The following is a 26,535-nucleotide window of genomic DNA, read 5'->3' as shown; positions in this document are numbered from 1 at the left end:
TGACAAGTTGGAACATCTTCTGGGTATATGCCCAGGAGAGGTATTGCTTGATCCTCCAGTATTACTATGTCCAATTTTCTGAGGACCAACTGACTTCCAGAGTGGTTGTACCAGCTTGCAATCCCACCAACAATGGAGGAGTGTTCCTCTTTCTCCACATCCTCTCCAGCATCTGCTGTCATCTGAATTTTTGCTCTTATCCATTCTGACTGGTGTGAGGTGGAATTTTGGGGTTGTTTTGATTTGCATTTCCCTGATGATTAAGGATGTTGAACATTTTTTCTGGTGCTTCTCAGTCATTCGGTATTCCTCAGTTGAGAATTCTTTGTTTAGCTCTGTGCCCCATTTTTTAATGGGCTTATTTGGTTTTTTGGAGTCCAGCTTCTTGAGTTCTTTATATATATTGGATATTAGTCCCCTATCTGATTTAGGATTGATAAAGATCCTTTCCCAATCTGTTGGTGGCCTTTTTGTCTTATTGACAGTGTCTTTTGCCTTGCAGAAGCTTTGCATGAGGTCCCATTTGTCAATTCTTGATTTTACAGCGCAAGCCATTGCTGTTCTATTCAGGAATTTTTTCCCTGTGCCCCTATCTTCAAAGCTTTCCCCCACTTTCTCCTCTATAAGTTTCAGTGTCTCTGGTTTTATGTGGAGTTCCTTGATCCACTTAGATTTGACCTTACTACAAGGAGATAAGAATGGATCAATTCGCATTCTTCTACATGATAACTACCAGTTGTGCCAGCACCATTTGTTGAAAATGCTGTCATTTTTCAACTGGATGTTTTAGCTTCCTTGTCAAAGATCAAGTGACCATAGGTGTGTGAGTTCATTTCTGGATCTTCAATTCTATTCCATTGGTCTACCTGTCTGTCGCTATACCAGTACCATGCAGTTTTGTTTTGTTTTGTTTTGTTTTTTTATCACAATTGCTCTGTAGTACAGCTTTAGGTCAGGCATGATGATTCCACCAGAGATTCTTTTATCATTGAGAAGAGGTTTTGCTATCCTAGGTTTTTTGTTATTCCAGATGAATTTGCAAATTGCACTTTCTAACTCAGTGAAGAATTTAGTTGGAATTTTGATGGGGATTGTATTGAATCTGTAGATTGCTTTCTGCAAGATAGCCATTTTCACTATATTGATCTTGCCAATCCATGAGCATGGGAGATCTTTCCATCTTCTGAAATCTTCTTTGATTTCTTTCTTCAGAGACTTGAAGTTCTTATAGTAAAGATCTTTCACTTGCTTAGTTAGATTCACACCAAGATATTTAATATTATTTGTGACTATTTTGAAGGGTGTTGTTTCCCTAATTTCTTTCTCAGCCTATTTCTCCTTTTTGTAGAGAAAGTCCATTGACTTGTTTGAGTTAATTTTATATCCAGCTACTGCACTGAAGTTGTTTATCAGGTTTAGGAGTTCTCTGGTGGAATTTTTAGGATCACTTATATATACTATCATACCATCTGCAAATAGTGATATTTGACTTCTTCCTTTCTAATTTGTATCCCCTTGACCTCCTTTTGTTGTCAAATTGCTCTGGCTAGGACTTCAAGTAATATATTGAATAGGTATGGAGAAAGTGGGCAGCCTTGTCTAGTCCCTGATTTTAGTGGGATTGCTTCCAGCTTCTCTCCATTTACTTTGATGTTCACTACTGGTTTGCTGTAGATTGCTTTTATTATGTTTAGATATGAGCCTTGAATTCCTGATCTTTCCAAGACTTTTATCATGAATGGCTGTTGGATTTTGTCAAACGCTTTCTCTGCATCTAACAAGATGATCATGTGGTTTTTGTCTTTGAGTTTGTTTATATAGTGGTTTATGTTGATGGATTTCCATATATTAAACCATCCCTGCATCCCTGGGATGAAGCCTACTTGGTCATGATGGATGATCGTTTTGATGTGTTCTTGGATTCAGTTTGCCATGATTTTATTAGTATTTTTGCATTGATATTCATAAGGGAAATTGGTCTGAAGTTCTGTATCTTTGTTGGGTCTTTATGTGGTTTAGGTATCAGAGTAACTGTGGCTTCAGAGAATGAAATGGGTAGGGTACCTTCTGTTCCTATTTTGTGGAATACTTTGAAGAGAACTGGAATTAGGTCTTTTTTGAAGGTCTGCTAGAACTCTGCACTAAACCCATCTGGTCCTGGGCTTTTTTTGGTTGGGAGACTATTAATGACTGCTTCTATTTCTTTAGGGGATATAGGACTGTTTAGGTCATTAATCTGATCCTGATTTAACTTTGGTACCTGGTATCTGTCTAGAAATTTGTCCATTTCGTCCAGGTTCTCTAGTTTTGTTGAGTGTAGCCTTTTGTAGAACAATCTGATGGTGTTTTGGATTTCTTCAAGATCTGTTGTTATGTCTCCCTTTTCATTTCTGATTTTGTTAATTTGGATACTGTCCCTGTGTCCTCTAGTTAGTCTGGCTAAGGGTTTATTTATCTTGTTGATTTTCTCAAAGAACCAGCTCCTGGTATGGTCGTTCTTTGAATCGTTCTTTTTGTTTCTGCTTGGTTGATTTTGGCCCTGAGTTTGATTATTTCCAGCTGTCTACTCGTCTTGAGTGAATTTGCTTCCTTTTGTTCTAGAGCTTTAAGGTGTGCTGTCAAGCTGCTAGTGTATGCTCTCTCTAGTTTCTTTTTGGAGGCAACTGCGCTAAGATTTTAAGTAATGAAAGCCAAGAATTTGAATTTTAGAAAATCACTCTACACATAAGAAAAGAAAAACTCAACTAGCCCTACTTGCAGATAACATAATTCTGTCCTGAAAATGGCCTAAAGATTTCACCAGAAAACACTTAGGCCCCATAAATCCTCCCAGAAGTGTACCAAGAAACAAAGTTCCTTGTAGAAACAAATCAGTAGCAATAATCAGGTTTTTTAAAAAATCTTTTAGTACCTGTATTGAGACATATTGCTTATACATGAAAATAACATAATAGCTTTTAAAAATACCAAATAATAAGGGGATGGGAAAGTTCCATCCCACTATTAGAAAAATCCAACTAAATAAACCTAACTCAGGAAATAAAAGACTTCTACATCTTTGATGCAATGAAGAAAGAAACCTAGGAAAAAATCTCCCATGTTCATGGATAAAGATAATTAATATTGTGAAAAGAATATACTACCAAATATACAGGTTCAAAGGAATCCCATCAAAATTCTAATAACATTTCTCACCAAACAAAAAAATCTTAAAATTCATATGGAAGTACCAAGTAAAAATATCCTCTCCCCCCCCCCCAAATAACAACCCTTAGCAGAAAAATCAGTGGAAGAGAATCACAACATTGGGTATTATGGACTACACTTAAACACAGAGCATGGAACTGACAGAAAAACAGATCTGTGAACCAATAGGCTAGAATGAGGACCCAAAAACAAGCTTACACAACCATAATCATCTATCTTATGGCAAAGCTGCTAAAAACATACATTGCAGAGAAGAGTGGTGCTCAGAAAACTGACTTTTCATACTTAGAAGAGTGAAATTGGATACCTATCTCCCACTCTGACCACAAAATTAATTAAACATGGATCAAAGGCCACAATGTAAGACCTGAAACTTTGCAAGTGCTAGGGGGAAACACAGAGAAAAACACCCCAAAAATATAAGCACAGGCATGCATTTTCTGATTGGGAATCTAGTAGCGTGGAAATAACCCCAAGAATTGACAAATGAGATTATGAAATTAAAAAGCCCCTGTACAACAAAGGTAATAATCACCAGAGTATAGAATGATAGCTTACACAGTGGGAGAAACATTTGCCAGTTATGCATCAGACAAGAAATTAATATCCACGACAAATAAGTGTAAAAATTAGATACCATAAAACCAAATCATACCATCAATCATTGAATGAATGAACTAAAAGATTATTCTCAAAAGAATAAAGTCAAATTACCAAGATGTATTTGAGAAGCTGCTCAATATCTTTAGCTCTCAGGGAAACCAGAAAAAACTGCTTTGAAATTTTGTCTCGCCCCAGTAAGAATGGCAATCAAGAAGAGGAAGAACAACAAATGCTGGTGAAAATGAGGACAAAGAAGAGTCTCTCTTCACTGCTGGCAGAAATGCAAAGCCATGCAGTCACAAAGGCAATCAGGACAGAGGTCCCACACAAAACTGAAAGCAGAAGTACGGCATGACCCAGCTCGCTTCATTCTCCAGCGTCTACCTAAAAGTCTCTGTTAACGTATCCCAGAGACGCTTATACATCCAAGTTTACTACTATTGTAGTCAATATACCAGGAAATGGATTCAGCCTAGCCATCCATCAGTAGGTGGATGGACAAAGAAAATGTGGTCCACATATGAAATGAAATTTTATTCAGCTATAAGGAAAAATAAAAACATGAGATTGGAAGAAAATTTCTTGTAACCAGAAGAGAAGTCAGTCAGGCTCAGAAAAACAAACAGAGCCTACTTTCTCTAATTTTTTAAATTTATATTTATATATATGGGAGCGTGCATTATGAATGTATTTATAAGGATATAGAACTAGAAAAAGGATCACAAGAAGGAAGGAAGAGATCTTAAGAAAAGCATGAAATTGAATCAGAAAAGCAGACTCACTAGATGGGGACTGGGGGAGGAGAAAGGGAATTCACTAGAAAGGACAGGAACATGGTGAAGAGCATGGGGAGACAGGGATGAATGAAAACAAAATATAGTGATGCATATGTATGAAAATGCCATGATGAAACTGGCCACTGTGTATGTTAAGCTTAAAATTGATAATAAAGAAATATTGTTCTCACTGTCCGTGCACAGTATTAAAGTGCACTAATGATCCTCAGCAAAAGGTGGGTGCCCTTGACCTTCGTGTCCATAGAGCTTAGCACATGAGATCGCAACACACCTGCTTTTGCCTGAACAATGAATGAAGAGCGACTCCCCTGAGCAGGAGGCGGCAAGAAGACCAAAGACCCCCTGAGTCCTTCTACCACTCTTGGACATCTTCTCTGACTCTATCCTTTTGACTTTTTGGTTGTGAGATTAACCTTTTTAATATCTGACCATCACTCTATTCCTCTGATGCCTTTGCAAGATTCCACATAACTGTCAAAGCAATTTCTGGAACCTTAGCACCTTTTCTCTGTTAACATTTCTTTAATTTGTAGTACTCTTTTAATTGGTAAAATTAGAAACATGAAGGGATGTCATAAGGAATAGAAAGACATAAGGTCATATATTAGAAACAATATTTGTTCCTACAATGTGATTTTCCCATGCGAGACAGCACACAGCTTCATCATATTATAAATTACACATATCAATTCCCGTAGAGTGAGAGGAAGGGTGAGTGAAGAACAGGACACCTACTGGTGTTATAGTGAATCACACATCTAGCTCCACAGACAGAAATGGACTGTGGCCTCCCTATACTGCCTTTAAATGGAGAAACGAACTACTTACAATGACTTCATTTTCAGCTGGGGACCAACCTTCTCGTACAGTTTGATCAATCGGTTATTACTGTAAATGAACATTCCAGCTTGGTGTTGGTCTTCTGTGTTCACTCCAAAGAACAGAGAGAGAGTTCCTGCTTTCCTTAGTGCCCTAGAATTGTATTTAGAAAGATTATTTAAAACTGCTCAATTAAGGAAAAATTAAAATTTATAAAACCTTTAATATATTCAAAAGATAAACATCAAAAGAATAACCTGTAACATACCAGATATTTTGTAAAACCTCGTGGGTATAGCTGATGTGGCCAAGTATTCTGTATATGTAAATTACAAGTCATGCACAGGTATTCATGCAAACACAAGTCTGTTAACTTAAATCTAAAAGGACCAGAAAGATCTCTGTGTTTATTCATTTGACACAGGTATGACAGTCATGGTGGTCAGAGTTCTCTGGAGTAAGAGAACCTATAGAATGGTTAGAGTGACTTACAGGCTGTGACACACAATCATATCTCTTTATATCATGCTTAATTTCCAAATGAAAACAATAAATATGTCATAGTTACACCTATCATAATATTTCTATCCCACCTACTATCATAAATGAATCATATATTTAAGTGTGTCATAATTATGTCTAACATGATATACCTATCCCATGCATTGCCACAAAAGCACTATAAACTTTTAGAATAGGTGGCAATATCTCTTGAGAGACATTCTTTTAATCCCTCAACTTATATATGATAACCATAGATACCCCTTAATTGTTGTTAAATTACATGATTAAGAAATTGAGGAAAGAAAACACAAATATCTGTACAAAGTCTTAACAAAATATGACAGAAACACCCATGTTGATTGTAATACTCATTTCTGTAAGCAGTCATGTGGCTTTAGCTGACATTTCATAACTACGTTCCTCTATTATCCATTCTGTATTTCCTCCACCCTCAGCAAGTACCTCATCAAGCCTTGGTTCTTTTCCTGAAGGAGTGACCCATACCTTCATTCCTAGTGGGAATATATCCTATATCCTTTGTAATACTACCTTGATTAGGTTATTGTAGTTTCCTATTGACTTTAATTACAGGACATGGAAACATCAAGATACACCCTAAAAGACCTCCTGAATTCCAGACATAATCTTTATTACCTCCATTGTGGAGAAGAAATCCAATATCTCCTTGATAATCTGGATCAAGTATCCCTCTTAACTCTTATTTTTTTCTTATCATGTTTGCTTAAAGGCACCAGTGTTCGTCTCTGCTGTTGGCAGATCTGGCAGTCAGCTACAGCTGTAGCCAGGTCAGCCTTGTGCAAGTGGAAGTCCAGGTTGTCAAGCCAATGCATAACTTCCATCTCTGCTACTATGGCTACATTTTCATGGACCCATTGGTTAAATCGAGCAATGGCTATGGAAATAGCCTTACTGCCCACCAAATAGGTTATTGTATCTACTTAATTACTAAACTCCTCCTCTGCTGGCATCACCTTTTGATGAGCATTTACATGAAACACAAATATCCTTCACTCATTTGGAGAGATTTATTGACATACTTCTTCCCCAGATATAATTCTCACCAATTTTCCAACCATGCTGTGTTCAAGTCCTTGTCCATCCAGCCAATCTCTTGACATGAATCCATCAACAACTGGACACCTGGCCATTGATTCTTTCAAACAAAACGTATGACCAAAGTGTACTGCCCTAAGATCTGCCCACTGGGGATCTTCACCAGTGTCTTTCAGTGTTGTCCCAGAAACGGGCTATAATGCTGTCCTGTCCACTTCTGGGTGGTGCCTGCATAATGTGCAGAGCCAAGAGTAAAAGAGCCCCTAGTCTTCTCTCCCTCAGTCATCTGATCACAGGGCACACTGTATAATGCTATAGTTGGAGTCCTAGGAGGAGATGGCACTGTAACTGCAGTAGAACCGTAGGCATTTAGACAACAACTTCTTGTAACCTATTTGGGCCTTCAGGGACCTGCTCTGGACACATCACATATATACCATTTGCATTTGATAATGGATTGCTACTCAGAACGTCCTACTTTATGGATTAGTGGGTCAGATAATACTCAGATCATTATGGGCAGCTCAGGTCATGTGGTAACTTTGTGGACTATTAACAAACTTTCAGGCCCATTAATAGGGAAAGAGCTCTCTCTCTCAAAGGGAGAATAGTGTCTGTAGATGGTGTCAAAGCTTTACTCCAAAATCCCAAAGGTCTCCTCTTCACAAAGGCAACAAACACCATCCCTATCTACCACTTATATCTCAAGAACCAATAGGTGTGCTGAATCATGTTCCAAGTGGTAGGGCAGCCTGAGCAACATCCTGGACTTCTTCAAGACACTTCTCTTGTTCCAGGCTACACTCAAAGCTAGGAGATTTCCAAGTCACTTGGTATATGGGTCAGAGTAACTTTCCAAGTGAGGAGTCTGCTGCCTCCAGAATCCAAATAGGCCCACAAAATGTTGTGCTTTTTTTTTTTTTTTTGGTGGCGGGAGTGAAATAATTTATCCTTTACCTCATAAGGAATATCTCTACATGCCCTCCACACTAGACTCCTGAGAATCTCACTGAGGTAGAAGGCCCCTTGAATTTTGTTTGGATTTATTTCCCATCTGCTGAAACACACATGTGTTACCAACACATACAAAGTGGTCGCTACCTCCTGCTCACTTGGTCCAATCAGCATAATGTCATAAAGATAGCTGTGAACCAATGTGATATTTTGAAGAAGTAACAAAGGATTGTGATCTCTTCAAACTAAGTTATGATCCAAGACTGGAGAGTTAATATATCCTTGAGGTAAAGATGTACTGCTGGCCTTGTCAACTGAAAGAAAAACTGCTTCTGGCAATCCTTCCAGACAGGTATCAGAAAAGGGCATTTTCTGGATCAATAGCTGCATACCATGTACCAGGAGATATGTTAATTTGCTCAAGTAAGAACACCACATCTGGTACAGCAGCTGCAATTGGAGTCACTATTTGATTGGGTGCTCAGCAGTCCTTTGTCACTCTCCATAATCCATCCGTCTTCTTTACTGACCAGATTGGAGAGCTAAAGGAAGATGTGGTGTGAACCACTAACCGTGCATCTTTTAAGTACTTAATAGTGGCACTAATTTCTGTTATTCATCCAGGGATGCGATACAGTTTTCAATTCAACAATTTTACTTGGCAGAGACAACTCTAAAGGTTTCCTTTAGCCTTTCCAAATATAATAGCCCTCACTCTATAGGTCATGAAAATGTTAGAATTTATCAATCCCAATTACACATTCTGTGACTGGGAAAATAACCACAGGATGAACTCCAAAACTCACTGGGCACACTGTGAGTCAGGCTTCATAAACACATGACCTGTCTCTGTAAGCCCTTAATTTAACTGAAGGGCCACAGTGTTTCTTGAGATCCAACAGAGTCTATTAATTCAGAACCAGCATCCAATAGACGCAGAAAAGTCTGATTGTTTCCTTTCCCGGTGTTCTTCTCTCCTTGTAAAAGGCCATAGGTCCCTCTGGGGAAGGTCTAGAAAAAGGCTAACAATACAACTCTTAGGTATTTTAGGAAGATTGTTCCTCAGGGGAACTAAAGGGTACTGGATCTTCAAATGGGCTCAAGTCTGGAAATTGGCCAAGATTCTCTTTTCTCATAATCCAATTTAGCCTTTCTTTCATGTGAGAATTTTTCTGCTTATATAGATGAAACAAAAAAAATGCAATAGGCTTCTTATCAATATCATGCCTAGAAACACCATGATTGATTATCCAGAATCAAAGGTCCATAGAAGTCATGCCATCATAAAAATCACATTGCCTATGCTGAACATTATGGGTCAAATCATTATGGACATTGCTTTGCCTATGCTGCCCATTATAACTATGATTACCGTGTCTTTGACTCAGTGCTCAGGACCCAATAAAGCCCACTTCTTTTAATCCATCCAACTGAGCAGTAGCATCTCCAATCTAAGTTCTAGTACAAGAAAAAAGGGCAACAACAAATCTCTTCATACTCACTGGTGCCCTCTTGCCATTTTGCATCTTATAGGATTAGTGAAGAGCATAGCTTCTGACTCTTCCCATCGTGGACTATTGTACACAGTATACCCACTCCCACACTGCAATTTCTCTGAACCTTAAATCCCTTTATCAATACTAAGCCAAGAGATAGAAGGCATCTCCAACTCCTTTTCAGTCAGCTATCTTTTGACAAATGCTTCAGCGACCATTCAAATTGTTGACACCTTTTCTTTTTTACTGTACAGCTTCTACATTAAACCTAGAATCTCCAGTCACTAGGCCCATTTCAATAAATTAGACTGATTCAATTTTAGGTTCCTTCCACCATTATCCTACACCCTTAAAGTCCATTCCCACACATATCCCCCATACTTCTGCTTGAATGAAGTAGTAAACTCATTAAGCTCTTCAGAAGGATTGCGTACCTCCCCATGGCCTATGCACTTTCTATCTCCTTTCCAGGAGCCTGGGTAGAGCTAATTCTGGTTATAGATCTAGAGATAGCTATTGGTGGGCCCTGAAGAACATCAGTATTGTCTTGCCTGACATTTCCTTTAAAGAAGGTGACCGGCAGTTTAAAAGACAATGAAGAATACATTGCCTTTGTCAACGGTATAAAGCGCAGTATTTCAGGGGTGTTGGGTACACCTCCTGCTGAAGGTGGAGAGACTACTTCCTTAGATGAAATAAATGCTTTAAAAACTGAGGGTGGGCTGGAGAGATGGCTCAGTGGTTAAGAGCTCCGACTGCTCTTCCAAAGGTCCCGAGTTCAAATCCCAGCAACCACATGGTGGCTCACAACCATCCGTAATGAGATCGGACTCCCTCTTCTGGTGTGTCTAAAGACAGCTACAGTGTGCTTACATATAATAATAAATAAATAAATCTTAAAAAAAAAAGAGAAACAAAAACTGAGGGTTTGGAGTTCTCAGGCTCAATAGAGTTCTCTCATACATCACTACCCCAAGTTAGAAGATCCCATCCTTTATCAATTAATCGCCTCAGGCTGGGGTTTGAATTTTCGCTGTAATTCAGCCAACAATTTAATGAAGGCTTCTCATTGATTTTCCATAACATAAATTCTGTAGTTAATGGAGAGAAGATTCCCTCCCAGAGCACGTTTAGAAAACATTAGACTGCTTATGCACATCTGGAGGTTGTCAATTTTACCACTGAGTTCACTGTCATCCTACACCACACTGAAATGTGAGAGGTTGCGTGATTTTCATCACAGAACTCATTCTTTTCCTTTGCCAATTTATCCAGAGATCCTAGAAGCAACCAATCCACATCATCATTTCCTTACTTTCCCACAAATTGTCAAAAGTTTTATATAGAGAGTCACAAAACCCATTGCCTCTCACAATTGGTGGATCGGAGTAACCAGAGGCATTTGTCTCCTTCGCTTTGTAAACTAGTTCACGCCATGGGTTTTCAGGAGTCTCCACACTCGCAGGAGAGGCTTCGGTAACTGTAGGTATTAACAAATTGAAAAGCTTATTCTAGATTGCTAAAATACTCACCTTTATACTTCTGTTGATCTAGAAACATTTCTGCTAAGAATCCAGTAGTTGTTCAGTCCACAAGGCTGGATATCTCAGCTGGTCGTCACTATACACCAGAATCCCAAAGCAGTGGGTTCTAATGCCAGTGAAGGAATGGACTTGCCAATGAGAGTGAGGGCAAACAGGAAAAGAGACCAACCTTCTAGCTTCTGGGTCCTCTATATAGGCTTCCAGCAGAAGGTGTAGTCCAGATTCAAGGTGGATTTCCCCACCTCAAAAGACCTGGATTAAAAGTGGGTCTTCCCACATTAAATTATTTAACTAATTATTTAACTTATAGGTGTACCCAGCTGCTTGTGTTTTAGTTAATTCCATTTATAATCAAGTTGACAGGCAAGAATAGTCATCACAATAGTATTATTGAAAAAAAATGGTAATGTGGCTCTTAAAAGAAACATTTCTGACACTGCATCTATCTCCCACTTGGGATATGTTCTCAAATTTCTAAATAACTGATGAAGATTAAGCTGTGACAAAAATGTCCTCTCTAGCTTTTTCTCTAACATTTGCCAAAGTTCAAAAACTATAAAGAAAAGCTAATAAAGCCAATTCACAAGGACCACAGACAGGCTGGGCAAGCACTACAGTCTTTGTTTTGCTTTGTTTTTGTCATTGTTGTTTCCCTTTACATAAAGTGCTTTGTTTTGTTTTTCCTTTTCTTTACTATTAAGTGTTAAAAACAAAGAGGTGGGGGAGGGAGGAAGGGAAGGGGAGAAGGGAAGAGAGAGAGAGAGAGAGAGAGAGAGAGAGAGAGAGAGAGAGAGAGAGAGAGAGAGAGAGAGAGAGAGAACAGATCTCCATGGTACAAGGAAGCTTATGGGGCTATAGAAAGTACCTGGATGTGAGACACAACCTTGGCTCATGTTCACAGTAACCTGGCAATCACAAGCAACTTGAACAGTGTCCTACCTGCAACATGGGGAAAATGTCTCTCTAGACATGGGATATGGTGAAGACTGAGAGAGATGATTTTTAAGAATTAATTTGGAATGGTAAGAGGTATTTTCTCAGCCCAAAATGGCCACAAATAGGATCTTTCCCCGGATTGTAGAGGTTGAGTTACTGACATGGATATTATATAACACTAAATGCATATATACCTAGGTAATATATCAATCAAAGCCTTTCTCAAAAATCTGTACTTAACCATGAGATTATAATTCTGCAACAAACTGGAATATGGACAGTGCAAGGGTTCCCAAAACAGAGCATCTAAAGATACGACATCCCCACTGTATAGTACGGAATACACTATAGATGGTGGTCTATAGATTTACAAGCATAGGCATGGTAGTGCACACACATCTTTAATCCTGTCACTCAACAAGCAGAGGCTAGTAGAGACTGTGAGTCTGAGTCCAGCCTAGTCCACAGAGTGAATTCTAGCCCAGCTATTGCTACATAGTGAGACTCTCTCTAAAACAAAATGGAAAAACCACAGAATTTTCATGAACATGACGATGCCATTCATTACTTTGTAGGCTAACTTTAAATTTTAATTGAGAAATTAGCACTCTCCTATAAATCCATTCAGGACAACTGCCATCATTGCCAGTACAGGGCAATTTTAACACATTCCACTACAGCTGGAAATGAGTTATCAACAAAGTTTTCCTTTCTAGAGACTAGAAAAAAATCTTGGTTTTCAATAGAAATTTCCAAGAAATTTAAATTTTAGAAAATATGTTAATAATATTTTAAATTTACTTTTGGCATCTGCATAATTAACATTTTAAGCTTATGTTTAAAGGTATAAATGTATCATCAAAATTATCCTCAGAGCTAACCACTGTTTCTTGAAATGGAGTTTCTCAAAGATGTCACTTTTCAAAGCCTGACTTGGTCTGTGCAACAGTAATTTTTATTTATTTATTTATTTATTTATTTATTTATTTAACTTACTCAGCATCTGGGATGGTGAGCAAGTCAAACTTACAAACATAAATATTTGTTTTGTAAGATATCTTTGCCATTTTTATTTTAATACATATAAGTGACACATCCCTTCAAATATTAATTCTTAATTTGAAATTTTAAGCTCTACAGTAAAGGACAAATGGCAGAGGGATAGTGAAGCTGTCACATGCTCTCCTGCTCGGGCCTCTTCATATAGACAACTTCATAAAGTCCACACTGACAAATTCTGGGAGGGTTTCTGGCTTGTCTTCAACATTATACAGACACCAATGTACACATCGATAAAAATGTCACCCATGTTTTACAATGTGTGCCTTAGTTGGGGAAGCCTGATCACATTAAGATTTACTATCATAATACATCACATGCTAATAAAGAGAAATTTTCATAATAATACCTACCATAACATCCGCCCACTTAGAAATAAGAACTTGACCCAGCATGGGGTTCCTCACCAACAGAAAGCCGCAAGCCTTACCTCTGTTTCTGGCGAAGAGTTTTATGCTTTGTGTCCAGGTCTTGCAGAGCTTTCTGTAATACATCCTGGAGAAGGATATTTGATTGAGAGGAAACATAAGGACATTGACTGGATGTCAGTTGAGCTGATACCCTGTTATCCGAAGGTTCTGGGGTAGCAGAGACAGCTCATCATGTCTGATGAAGTTCGAATGGCAGGAACTCAACAGGCACACAGCAATAGGCTTCATCCCAGTGTTTCTAGAACACGCCCTAAGTACAAGTCTACCATACTCTATTTTTTTTTTTGACATTCTAAGATACCCTCTCTGCCTTCATTTTACTCCCTATGAGGCAGAAGGGTTTTGACACAAACTACATGAAAACTTGAGTGACTTATTCAATGCATATAGACTGACTTTTGTCTGGGGGACAGGAATTCTGAACTCTGCAGTCACTGAGATATATTTCAGCAATAACTTTTGTTAGTATCCCTCTCCTATGTCCCCTCCATATCAAATTCTGGACTGACACTTCCCAAAAGTTCCATTTATAGGTTCCTCGGGCTTTTTCTTTTCAGAGTGCTCTAAAGCCAGCCTCCAGCCTGACTTGATTTTAATCTGATACAGTGATTTATCCCCTCCCCATCTGTCGTATGTTCCCATTCCCTCGAACTATGCTCAAGAGGAAGTATCCATTATTACTGTTCTCATAGATAATAACAGATTTTTATAGGGAGCACCTGGGAAGAGAAGGCCTTCATAGGGACTCAGAGGGGGCTGGTAATGGAGCTAATGTGATCAAAATGTATCCTATGCATGTATGCAAATATTCTACTGAGATTCATTAGTGTACACAGCATATGCTAATAAAAAAATAGACATTCAAAGAGCTTCACCCACCATATTTGACTGAGAACATCTCTTGATGGTGGCACTCTTGGCTGCATCCCTGACAGAACAGTACTTTCACTATCTTTTAAGTTAGAAGGGGAGGGGTAGAGCGCAAAAGGAATTCACATTAAGCTTCCTGAAAGCATGGGAGAGGTCGAAGTTCAGGCCCTTCCACTTTGCGGTCTTCTCTGCATTAAAGTAACCAGGACACTTCCGAGATACAAAGCAAGCTGGCCGAAGAGAGCCCTTCCTTCATGATAGAGCACTCTGCACAGGGCAAAGGCACAGAGAAAAGGAACGAGACCCTGAGCCACGAGAGTATTTCTCTCGGCTCTTATATACAGAAGGCAGGGGGCACTGATAATTAAAAATAAGATAGATTTACTTTTTTCTTTAAAATGACAGCAGCAATATAAGAATCTTGGGAAAGCCATGATTTTACTTTGCTTGGGGGCATTAACACACACTCTCTCTGACTCTGTCCCTTCTGTGTGACCTGTGGCCTGGATCCCGGTCCCTGGCTCTGAGAGCTAAGGCCAAATCACTGCCAAGACTCACTTATTTAACCTGTAGCAGAGGTAATAGAGAAGGAATTCCTCTCCTCCTTCCTGTTCAGCTCTTGGCACACAAGCAAGTTGATGCAGTGCTTAATGAATCACCGCAGTGGAAGTGTTATGCCATGGTTTTGGTAAGAGCAGACTAACAGTGCATATCTTGCAGCTATATTCTTTTTCGGTTAGCTGCAGTATGCAATAATTAATAATTATAGTCCTTTATAAACGTGCCTTACTTGTGGGCATATTACAAGGATTACAGGGATTGTTTATGAACTGTGCGAACCAACGCGCAAGAAAAGAGCTTTGTAAGCTGGAAGTGTTGTGATTAATATTCATAATTATGGTCTATGATTCCTAGCGCTGGGAAGAAGGATTGCTTATTAGCCTTCTTCTTGCTTTCCCCATTTATCTGGATCCATGGAGAGCTATAATTTGAATAGATATTTTTTGAGGATGCTTCATTGGCTAGATATTTTTCTGCTATCTTTTCATTATTTTCTCTCTCTCTTTTTTTGTTTGGTAGTGCTTCCATTTTATTTTTTTTTTTAATTGAGTGTAAAGCTCTTTCACCCTGCTCCAAATAAATCCTAGATGCTGCTCATCTTTGCTCCACCCCAGCCTTTCCCTTTCTCGCTGGGCTTCCTGTCCTCTCTCTGCACTCACACTGTCTGTTTACCTGTGCTAAAACCACCTATAGCTTTTGAGCTTGTCTGGATTTAGGAGTTTGGAAACTATATGATCAGAGACAACTGTGCGTGGGGGTGGGGGTGGGGGGAGTAAGGGGCATGGCTTTCCATTGAAGATGATGTTTTGTATCTCATACCTGGGTAGAAGACAAAGCAATTCTGTCCGGCTTTACTTTGGCTTGCACCTCTTTAAACAGGAGTTCAGCTAGGAGCAAAAACACAACAGTTATGTATGTCACGGAGAGACTCTTCCAAGCCATTTCTAAGCACATGCTTTCTATCCTTGTAGCCATGACCACTGAGGATGGCACGGAGACTATAGCTGAACACCCTCAGTGCCTCACAGAGATCACTCATTTTAACTCTTCTGTCTGAGGCAGGTGGAAGTTGTTGCTGTGGGTAAGAGTGCCCACATGAGGAGCTGAGTTTGAATTCCAGTCACCAACATAAAAAGCAGGGCAAGGCTACATGTGTGTATGCATGCACTATGGGGTAGAGACACGCAGATCCGGAAAGCTTGCTGGTTGACCTTCCAAGTTCAAATAGAGGCAATGTTCATCATTAACATGAGCTACCATAACATCGTGGCATCCAGGATTTCTAACATACCCATTCATTCTTAATATGTTGGGGATTTTTCTGGCTAGCTTTATGTCAACTTAGCACAAGCTACAGTTATCCAAGAGGGAGAAAGCTCAATTGAGAAAATGCCTCCAGAAAATTGGGTTACAGGAAAGCCCGGAGGGCATTTTATAAATTTTATAAACTTGTGGTTGGTGTGAGAGGGCTAGTATCACCCTGGGCTGTTCATCCTGGGTTCTATAAGAAAGCAGGCTGAGTAAGTCATAAGGAACAAGCCAATTAGTAGTACCACCCCTCTAAGGATTCCACATCAGCTTCTGCCTCCAGGTTTCTGCCCCGCTTGAGTTCCTGCCCTCACTGCCTTCAATGATGAATTGTTATATAGAAAGTGCATAAGGTAAACTCTTTACGCCCCAAGTTGCTTTCTGTGCTTTATCACAGCAACAGTAACTCTGTCTAGCACAGAGATCACACTTAAGAAGCTAAACTATAGGTCCGTGACATGGCTTATCACACTAGCAGGCATGGACATGCCGCCAAGCGAGATGACCTGAGTTGGAGCCCCTGAACCTACATCACAAGAGGAAAGAACTGACTCCTGCAGGTTGTTTATTGACCAACACACACACACACACACACACACACACACACACACACGGTGGAGGAGGGTGAAATTGTGGGGGAGGGTAAATGTGGAAAAGATACTAAATCATATCACAATTAAACCAGAGAGAAACAGGGCATTTTAAGTTCCAGAGACTGGAGCTGCATTTGCCTGACAGTGACAGTACCCACAATGCCTAGAGCAGTGTCTTCCTGAGAATAAATGTTTGATTAACATTTGCTAAGTGGATGAACCATAATGATTTGGCCATAGAAACCCACATACCCCTCTTTACTGCTTCTTCTGCCTTTTGAACTTCAGTTTTAAACTTCCCTTTGAAAGAAGATGTAGTATATTGGTATTTTCTGGGAAGAAGAAAAGAACATCATCAAGTCAGATTATCATTTTAAAGAGCATTAATAAGAGAATATTCTTTAGTAAGACTATGTACTCCAGGAATATGCAATTGGTTTTTGTTTTTTTGGGTTTTTTTTTGTTGTTGTTGTTTTGTTTGGTTATTTTTTTTGGGGGGGGGGTTGGTTTTTTGAGAAAGGGTTTCTCTGTATAGCCCTGGCTGTCCTAGAATTTACTTTGTAGACCAGGCTGACCTCGAACTCAGAAATCCGCCTGCCTCTGCCTCCCAAGTGCTGGGATTAAAGCGTGTGCCACCACACCTGGCTGAAATATACAATTGTTAAGAAAGAAAGATTCACTGAGTAAGTTCCACCTACCTGATGCATTAGCTGACTCCATACCTATGAAAACATCACTTGCCTCTTAAATACATGGCAATTTTCCTTGAGGAAAATTCACAGTCAGGAAATCATGAGTCCAGAGTGAGATTAAAATCTCTTCCCACACAGGTGTTCACTTACACGCGCAAAACAGGAGAACTCTCAAAAAGGGAATACAAGATCACGAAAAGTCCTCCATTGTCAAAGTTTCCGGTTAATATACATAGCTCTCTCGATCAGCTCATCATTGACACTGTATAAATGGCTTCTCCCAGTCCCCAAGCAATTATCTCTGCCTGAAATGCTCAGAAAAACACATAAAAAGTAATTTTGAGCTACTAAAAGCCCCACTTTCTGCTGTCTTGATGAAATATTCTATTTTTAAGGTCCATTGTTTTAGTGACAGCGAACAGTTTCTAGAATAACCAAGGGGGAAAAAATATGTATGTATATCTATGTATCTATGAACTCAAGGAAAACAAATCAGGGGTAAGACGGAGGTGCATCTTTCCACGGGCTGTTGATCGATATGCTCCAGAAGCTCTCAAATGAATCTAGACAATTGCTCCTGTTGTTGCTTTCCCACATGAACAAGTTGTTAAGACCCTAAAGATGCCACACATTTTCATCACAGGACATTGAGAAAGCAAGCTGTTACTGTGCTGGAAGCTTCCTCTCTGTTGGCTAGCCTTCCCTGGGCAGGAAGGTGCCGAGCAGGCTTCTGGGAAGAATTGTCATCAATATGCACATAGCTATGGACTCCAGCCAGAGAAGATGCTCTCACTTGTGCTACAGTGGCAAGCCTGTTATGGGGGTAACTAACTGCTTTCTTATTGGACTTGATGCTGCTCCTTGGGAGGGGATTCACATATGGTACTGTAAACCTGGCCAATAGCATACAGCTTGAGGTGCAGTCGTAGCCCCTAGTGAGGAAGCTCATGCTGTTATTTTGCTACATGGACATGATGTGCATGTCAAACTGCCTTCTAAAATAGCCAGGTTGATGATCACAGAATCATACTGCTGTCTGCTTTGGCAAGAGCAGCTTTTCTGCAGTGGTCAGCAGAGACTGCAGAAACTCGTAACTTGTCAAAGAACAGAGAAGAAATAACTTTGAATGACAAGACATAAGTGGCCCAGCTCTAACACTATCTCCAAGACTTGAATACCAGTGCATAAAAAAGAATCAGAAAGAGTATAAGAGCAGAAGTAGAAAAAGGGTGCATGCTGGGCTGGAGAGATGGCTCAGGGGTTAAGAGCACTGACTGTTCTTTCAGAGGTCCTGAGTTCAATTCCCAGAAACCACATGGTGGCTCACAACCATCTGTAATGGGGTCTGATGCCCTCTTCTGGTGTGTCTCAAGATAGCTACAGTGTTCTCATATAAAATAATTTTTTAAAAAAATCATTAAAAAAATTTTAAAGAAAAATGTGCACGCCAACTTCTGGGCATAACACGGAAGCTGCATTCGAGAACGCACAGAAGCTGTAGTTAAATGCTTAGATCTGTGCAAGATCAGACCCATCAGCATCCTGTCAAGAGAATGTATACACAGATAACAGCTGATAGAGGAATGAGCTGGTTAGCTGTTTGTCAACTTGACACAAGTAGTGGTCATCTGGAAAGAGGGAAATTCAATTGAGCAGAATGCCTCTTTCACGTTAGCCTTTGATCATGTCTGTGCATATATTCTAGGTTAGTGATTGATGTGGAAGGGCCCAGAGCACTGGGAGTGGCACCACCCCTGAGCAGGTGATTGGTTATTGTCAAAAAGCAGGCTGAGCAAGCCAATAAACAGCCTTCTTCCCTTGCCCCTACTTCAGTTCCTGCCTCCAGGTTCCTGTTTGGAGTTCCTGCACTGATTTCCCTTCATGTGAACTAGAAGTATAAAATGAAATAAACCCTTTCTGCCCCAAGGTGCTTTTGGTCATGGCGTTTACCACAGCAGTAGCAAAGCAGAACAAGAAAGACTTTCCCATCATTTGGTATAAACAAGTTCCCACCCAGGGTCCTGTAAACAAATACACACACACACACACACACACACACACACACACTCATGCATGCAGAGTGGTAGAAAGACGGCTGCTTTGGAAGATGGAAGAGATTAATGGAGGAGAACGCGGTTGAAATACATGTTCACATATAATAGACATGTTATAATAAAACCCATATCATTACAAATAATATATGCCAACTAAAAAAAACTCTACGAGAAAAAGTTTAGTGGAATAGGTCACCCTGATATAGTTAAAGCTATAGGCATGTATAGAGAATCCTTAGAACCTGGCTCTTAAGTTTTATCTTAAATCATTATGGAAAGGAACATTCTAGAATGTTAGACTTGAGAAAGCCCAAAGCACAACTTCCCTCAATCTGTGTTGTGTCTCACAGTCCTATTGACTCAGGAGCCCACCAGTAACAAAAATGTCATTTAGAAAGGCACAGGACAGCTAATTCTATGTATCAACATAACTGAGTTATGACCAGAGAGCTGGTAAAATGTTACTTCCAAGTGTGTCTGTCAAGGTGTTCCTGGAGGAGATGAGCATTTGAAGATACAGATGAACAAAGACAACCCTCATAGTGTGTCTGGACTTAGCCCACCTCCTCAAGAGGAGTAGAAACATAAAACGAAGACAGGCTAATCCAAGATCTGCTTGAGCTGAGGCACTCAACTTGAAACATCAAGAACGTCAGATTCTGGGCTTGCATGTGCTGTCAGTTACCTACTCATTCCCTGTCCAGGTCCTTGAGCCACTGGACTCAGAATAAAAGATGTACCATCTACTACCCTGGTCATCAGGCAGTTGGTTTCAAGCTGAACTATATTACTGGTATTGTTGGGCTGCCAGTTTGCATACTGCAGTTGGTAAGAGGTCCTGAACTCCACAATCATGTGATGAATCCCCACATCAAAGTCCCTAACTATGTCGCAAGTTATTTCTCTAGAGAATCCTGACTAGTAAAATCACTATTAATTAAACATACCCAAAGTACAGAGATCATTCTCGGAAAGTCAAGCTTTCCTAAGATGCATAAAAAGAAATGAATAAATCTGTGCATTGAATAAGTTTACATGAGAGAAGGCAAACTACAGCCCATGGGCCAAATTGAGCCACTGACTTCTGAGACAGCCTCATACCTGATTCATCATTTTGTGATGGTTTTTAAACTACAGGAAATGTGCAAGTGTGTCTATGTCCTTAGTAACATGTTTCCTAAATATACCTTCAGAAACAGCTTTGGCAACCCATTAGCAACAGCCTTTAAATTGTGGCCTAATCTAGAAATGCCTTTATATTTTTCTGACATTTAAAAAGTTTTTAGAGATTTGTTTTTTTATTTATGTGTATGTGTTATGGATAGCCCTGGGGCTAATTATATTTGATGTTAATTCTGTTCTCCTGTGAGTGGCTGCAAACAAGGAATGAGTCAGCACTCAGGTGATTTCCTTTAAACCTGCTTCCCACCTTAATTTGTAAAATAAAGGAGAGCTGATGATTGGGGCAGGTAAAAGGGAAGGTGGAGCAGAAGGCTGAGAGGAGATTTACCACAACATGTACATGTCTATGTATATGTCATACTTTTGAGGTGCCTGAAGAGGCCAAAAGAGGGTGTCAGATCCCCGGAACTTAGAGTTAGAGGTAGTTGTGAGCCTCCAAATATGGGTGGTAGGTGCTGAATTCAAGTTCTTTGGAATATCAGCAAGAGCTCTTACCCACTGAGCCATCTCTCCAGCCTGATATGGTAACTTTAAAGAATGGAAGCAATGATGTAAAATTTTCACTGACTGTTAATATAAACAGGTCACACACCAATCAAATGGTTGATAGCTGGAGTCTGTTTAGTTTATTGATGACTCTTTTCCATTATCTTAACAGATGCAAAACAGATTACACAAGTCAAAACAGCTTCATGAACAAATGAACACAAATTGGACTTCACAGAGTCTTTCTGCCTGGGTTCAGGCTAATGTGTACCCTCTATATTAATATAAGGTTGAGCCAATCACATTTGCAGAACTTCTGTTTCATCATTTGTAGTTGGATGACAACAGTGTACTGATCTCACAGGGTTGTTATAGGAAGTAAAATTTTTAGCACATTAAAGAACTTAAGGGGCTGGAGAGATGGCTCAGGGGTTAAAAGAGCCAACTCCTCTTCTGAAGGTCATGAGTTCAAATCAAAATGAGTTCAAAATTCAAAATGAGATGGCTCACAACTATCTGTAATGAGATCTGATGCCCTATTCTGGGGTGTCTGAAGACAGCTACAGTGTACTTACATATAGTAAATAAATAAATCTTTAAGATTAATGGAATAGAATTGAAGACCCAGGAATGAATCCACACAGCTATGGCCCCTTGATCTTTGACAAGGGAGCTAAAACCACCCAGTGGAAAAAAGACAGCATTTTCAACAAATGGTGCTGGCACAACTGGCGGGTATCATGTAGAAGAATGTAAATTGATCCATTTTTATCTCCTTGTACAAAGTTCAAGTCTAAGTGGATCAAAGACCTCCACATAAGACCAGAGACACTGAATTAATAGAGGAGAAAGTAGGGGAAAGCCTCAAAGATATGGGCACAGAGGAAAAATTCCTAAACAGAACAGCAATGGCTTTCGCTGTAAGATCAAGAATTGATAAATGGTACCTCATAAAATTGCAAAGCTTCTGTAAGGCAAAAGACACTGTCAATAAGACAAAAAGGCCACCAACAGATTAGGAAAGGATTTTTTTTTACCAATCCTAAATCTGATAGGGAACTAATATCCAATATATACAAAGAGCTCAAGAAACTGGACTCCAGAAATTCAAATAACCCCATTAAAAATGGAGTTCAAAATTCTCAACTGAGGAATACTGAATGGCTGAGAAGCACCTGAAAAAATGTTCAACATCCTTAATCACCAGGGAAATGCAAATCAAAACAACCCTGAGATTCCACCTCACACCAGTCAGAATGGCTAAGATCAAAAGTTCTGGTGACAGCAGATGCTGACAAGGATGTGGAGAAAGAGGAACACTCCACTGCTGGTGGGACTGCAAGCTTGTACAACCACTTTGGAAGTCAGTCTGGAGGTTCCTCAGAAAATTGGACATAATACTACCAGAAGATCCAGCAATACCTCTCCTGGGCATATACCCAGAAGAAGTTCCAACTGGTAATAAGAACACATGCTCCACTATGTTCATAGCAGCCTTATTTATAATAGCCAGAAGCTGGAAAGAACCCAGATGCCCCTCAACAGAGGAATGGATACAGAAAATGTGATTCATTTACACAATGGAGTCGTACTCAGCAATTAAAAACAATGGATTTATGAAATCCTTGGACAAATGGATGTATCTGGAGGATATCATCCTCAGTGAGGTAACCCAATCACAAAAGAAGTCATTAGATATGCACTCACTGATAAGTGGATATTAGCCCAGAAACATAGAACACCCAAGATACAATTTGCAAAACACAAGAAAATCAAGAAGAGGGAAGACCAATGGGTGGATACTTCATTCTTCCTTAGATTGGGAACAAAATACCCATGAAAGGAGTTACAGAGACAAAGTTTGGAGCTAAGATGAAAGAATGGACTATCCATAGACTACCCCACCTGGGGACCCATCCCAAAATCAGCCACCAAACCCAAACACTATTGCACAATGCCAGAAAGATTTTGCTGAAGAAACCGTTATAGCTGTCTCGTATGAGGCTATGCCAGTGCCTGGCAAAGATGACACAGTCATCTATAAGATGGAACACAGGGCCTTCAATGGAGAAGCTAAAAAAAGCTAGAAAAAGCACACAAGGAGCTGAAGGGGTCTGCAACCCTATAGATGGAACAACAATATGAACTAACCAGTACCCCGAGAGCTCATATCTGTAGCTGCATATGTAGCAGAAGATGGCCGAGTCGGCCATCACTGGGAAGAGAGGCCCCTTGGTTTTGCAAACTTTATATGGCCCAAAACAGGGCAATGCCAGGGCCAAGAAGTAGGAATGGGTGGGTAAGGGAGCAGGGTGGGAGGGAGGGTATAGGGAACTTTCGGGATAGCATTTGAAATGTATATAAAGAAAATATCTAATAACCAAATAATAAAGAAATAAATAACTTAAAACAATGTTGGTTCTCAGTATAAGTTATTATTGTCTAATCCCTCTATGTGTGTTTTAGAGAAGAAATACATCGTGGATTGAGAATGAATTACTTTTCTTGCCATAATATGAAAAGCCTGTAAAATTTGATGGGTCAATAACATGAAAAAACAAATATTTGTAAAATAACTACATGTTTGGACTCTGTGCTAGGTTTATTTATTTATTTATTTATTTGTCTTGTCTCTTTGACACATAGTTGTTATCTGGGGGTGGGGGGACATTAGTGATAAAATGTCTCCAGAAGATTGGGCTGCAGACTGGCCTATAGGCATTTTCTTAATTAGTGGCTGATGTGGGAAGGCCCAGCCCATGGTGGGTGGTGCCAGCCCTGGGCTGGTAATCCTGAGTGCTGTACAAAATTAGGCTGAGTAAGCCATGGAGAGCAAGGCAGTAAGCAGTACTCCTTCATGGCTTCTGCGTCAGTTCCTGCCTCCAGATTCCTGTCCTGTTTAAGTTCTTGCCCTAACTTCCCTCAGTGATGTATGGCTACCTGGATATATAAATGAAAGAATCCCAATCCTCCCAAATTCATCTTTGGTCATAGTATTTTATCATAGCAACAGGAATCCTAACTAAGACAGAATGGCTGTGTAGACTCAGGGAGAGTATGTTCACATAGAATATCCAAGGATCTTGGATCTCTTCAGAGAATAAAAGCATCCAACTAACCAACCAACCAAAGAAAGAAAACAAAAACCAAATACAGGACTATATCAAAACCAAATGGTATCCTGTATTCTTGTATTGCAATGGTGTAATGGGCATTTTATTATCAGGTCTAGCTTTGTAGTTACTGTCAATGTTCAATGTCCAACTTGAGAAAAGACTGACTACAGAGAAGAAATACTTCTAAAATCTAAGGTGAAGTTATAATAAGTTTGTTCTCTTGATTTTCTTTTACACTGAATATTGCTCATTCAAATCATAACCTTGGTGTAGTCCACATTAGTCTTGACTATACTCAGAGAACAGCAAAGCTAAGCCTTGAAGGTATACAATTATCAGTGGCCATATACTGAAATTATCATTTGCTTTTAAAAAATCAGGTTCTAATAATGTACTTTATCTAGTTCGAATCATTCATCTTAGGTCAAATCATATTTTTAATCAAAATGAAATTAAGGTGATATTGTTTAAACAATGAAGTCATTTTTCAAAGAATGTGAATTAAGCTATTCAAGTATTTTTGTAGGAAGTAAAGGTGGCACTAGAGGTGCCAACTCTGCATTAGTGATTAATTTAAAATAATAAACTGACAATTGAGTGATATAACCTGACCCCAGACAATCTGCATCTCGGTCTACAACTGCAACTTCAGAATTCTTGTGACAATTTAAACAAACTTTGTGCAAGCATTTCTAAAAGTTTAATGTAGTAAACCTGTGCATCCTCATAACAAAAAATTGTTCAAATCTCCATTCCAGAAATGGAAGCCATCACCACCCTGATACTGTTTTATGTGCCTCCCCCTGATAAATATAACTTTTATTCACCTGATGTAAATGCCATCTCAGAGGCTTACTGCTGAATAAGCTCACACTTTCTAGTTCTTTTTGAGCTCTGGCTGGCGTTTTACCTCAGCTCTTTTGGCCCAAATCCTCTCCAAGTCAAGAGATTCAATCTGACTTCTCTAGGCTTCTCACTGAATTGCTCTGTTTGGCCTCGGACTAACTCTGACAATTTGTTCTAATCATCTGGCTCCTTCTCATTCTTTGGCTTCAACTGCCTCAGCTACATGAACTGAACAGAACTCATTTCTACTGCACTGCCTCCTGTACTGACTGGTTAAAATGAACTCAGCTCACTGAGAAACTGAAATTTCTCTCCCCAAGCTGCCCTTAAGTAGTTTTTCTCCTTCGAGTTGGGCAGATCCTTTCTCTGACTCATGATGTCAAATCTTTCTCTGATTTGTCACTTTGTCTGTCCCTCAATTGTTTGGGATTAAAGGTGTGTGCTAAAGACATGTCTGCATTCTAAAGGTCTAGACCTAGACCTAGACCTAGAAGTTCTTTAAGATGTGATCAAAGCAGTCATGTTGCTAGATTAAAATTCCTCTACATGTCCCCAACACACACACACACACACAAACGCACACTCCCTGCTAATAAAATATTGAAGGAAAAGATCTAGCTCTTTGTTTCTCAGTCCCTGCCTGCATCAGGCCTCCCCTCTGAGTGGCTAGGGATTTTCTAACATTGACCTATTTCTGCCCACACCTCAAAGGCAAGCTGAACACAAAGCAGCTGTAAGGGCTCCCTCAACTTGGTTCTCTGAATATCGTTGTATAAAGCAGCAATGGGGAAAGATCAGTTACACAACTCTTCATTTTGAAAGCAGCCTAACTATGACATGCAGAGCTAACTCTGTCTTCTGCGCAGCCATCCAAGGTCTGCCTCCCAAATTCTATCAACCACATGGCAGCCTTTCAGGTTTCACTCAGAGTGTTCTTTGCTCCATGGGACAATCCTCTGGTCTGTCAATGGTCTCTGTCCCTTCAAAAGATCTGATGCTGGACTTCTCCCTGGAAACTGTTGCTATGACTGTCTAGTTCTACAACTAAGTTCCATAACCACATTAAGTAACACGCTATCTTATTATGTATCACACTATGAGATTAAAACCAACATTCTGGCTCATTTAAGGCATGTATGTACTTTTTCATGTCAATTACTTATCAGGCCTATGCTTATGTAATAGAGTTTTAATAATCTAACAGCTAGGATTGAAAAGATGATAGGTCAGTGATTAAGAGTACTGACTAGGAATTTATGAAATTCCTAGCCAAATGGATGGACCTGGAGGGCATCATCTTGAGTGAAGTAACACAATCACAAAAGAACTCACACAATATGTTTTCACTGATAAGTGGATATTAGCCCAAAACTTAGGATACCCAAGATATAAGATACAATTTG

General features: G+C 39.6%; 1 protein-coding gene across 1 annotated transcript in view; it reads right to left on the bottom strand.

The window, feature by feature from the left end:
• The window catches only part of Morc1 (MORC family CW-type zinc finger 1), a 188,581-nt gene that overhangs the window by 108,521 nt on the left and 53,525 nt on the right, over positions 1 to 26,535 (bottom strand). Inside the window, exons 10-13 of the mRNA XM_021185413.1 lie at positions 17,009 to 17,088; positions 15,675 to 15,742; positions 13,424 to 13,488; positions 5,436 to 5,579 (exon numbers count right to left, since the gene is read on the bottom strand). Coding sequence (XP_021041072.1) covers positions 5,436 to 5,579; positions 13,424 to 13,488; positions 15,675 to 15,742; positions 17,009 to 17,088 — 357 coding nt within the window. The remainder of the gene's footprint in view (positions 1 to 5,435; positions 5,580 to 13,423; positions 13,489 to 15,674; positions 15,743 to 17,008; positions 17,089 to 26,535) is intronic.

This window comes from Mus caroli, chromosome 16 (genome assembly GCF_900094665.2).
Source record: "Mus caroli chromosome 16, CAROLI_EIJ_v1.1, whole genome shotgun sequence".
Classification (NCBI taxonomy): domain Eukaryota; kingdom Metazoa; phylum Chordata; class Mammalia; order Rodentia; family Muridae; genus Mus; species Mus caroli.
The sequence above is the reverse complement of the archived record's forward strand: the minus strand, read 5'-3'. Positions and strand labels throughout refer to the sequence as shown.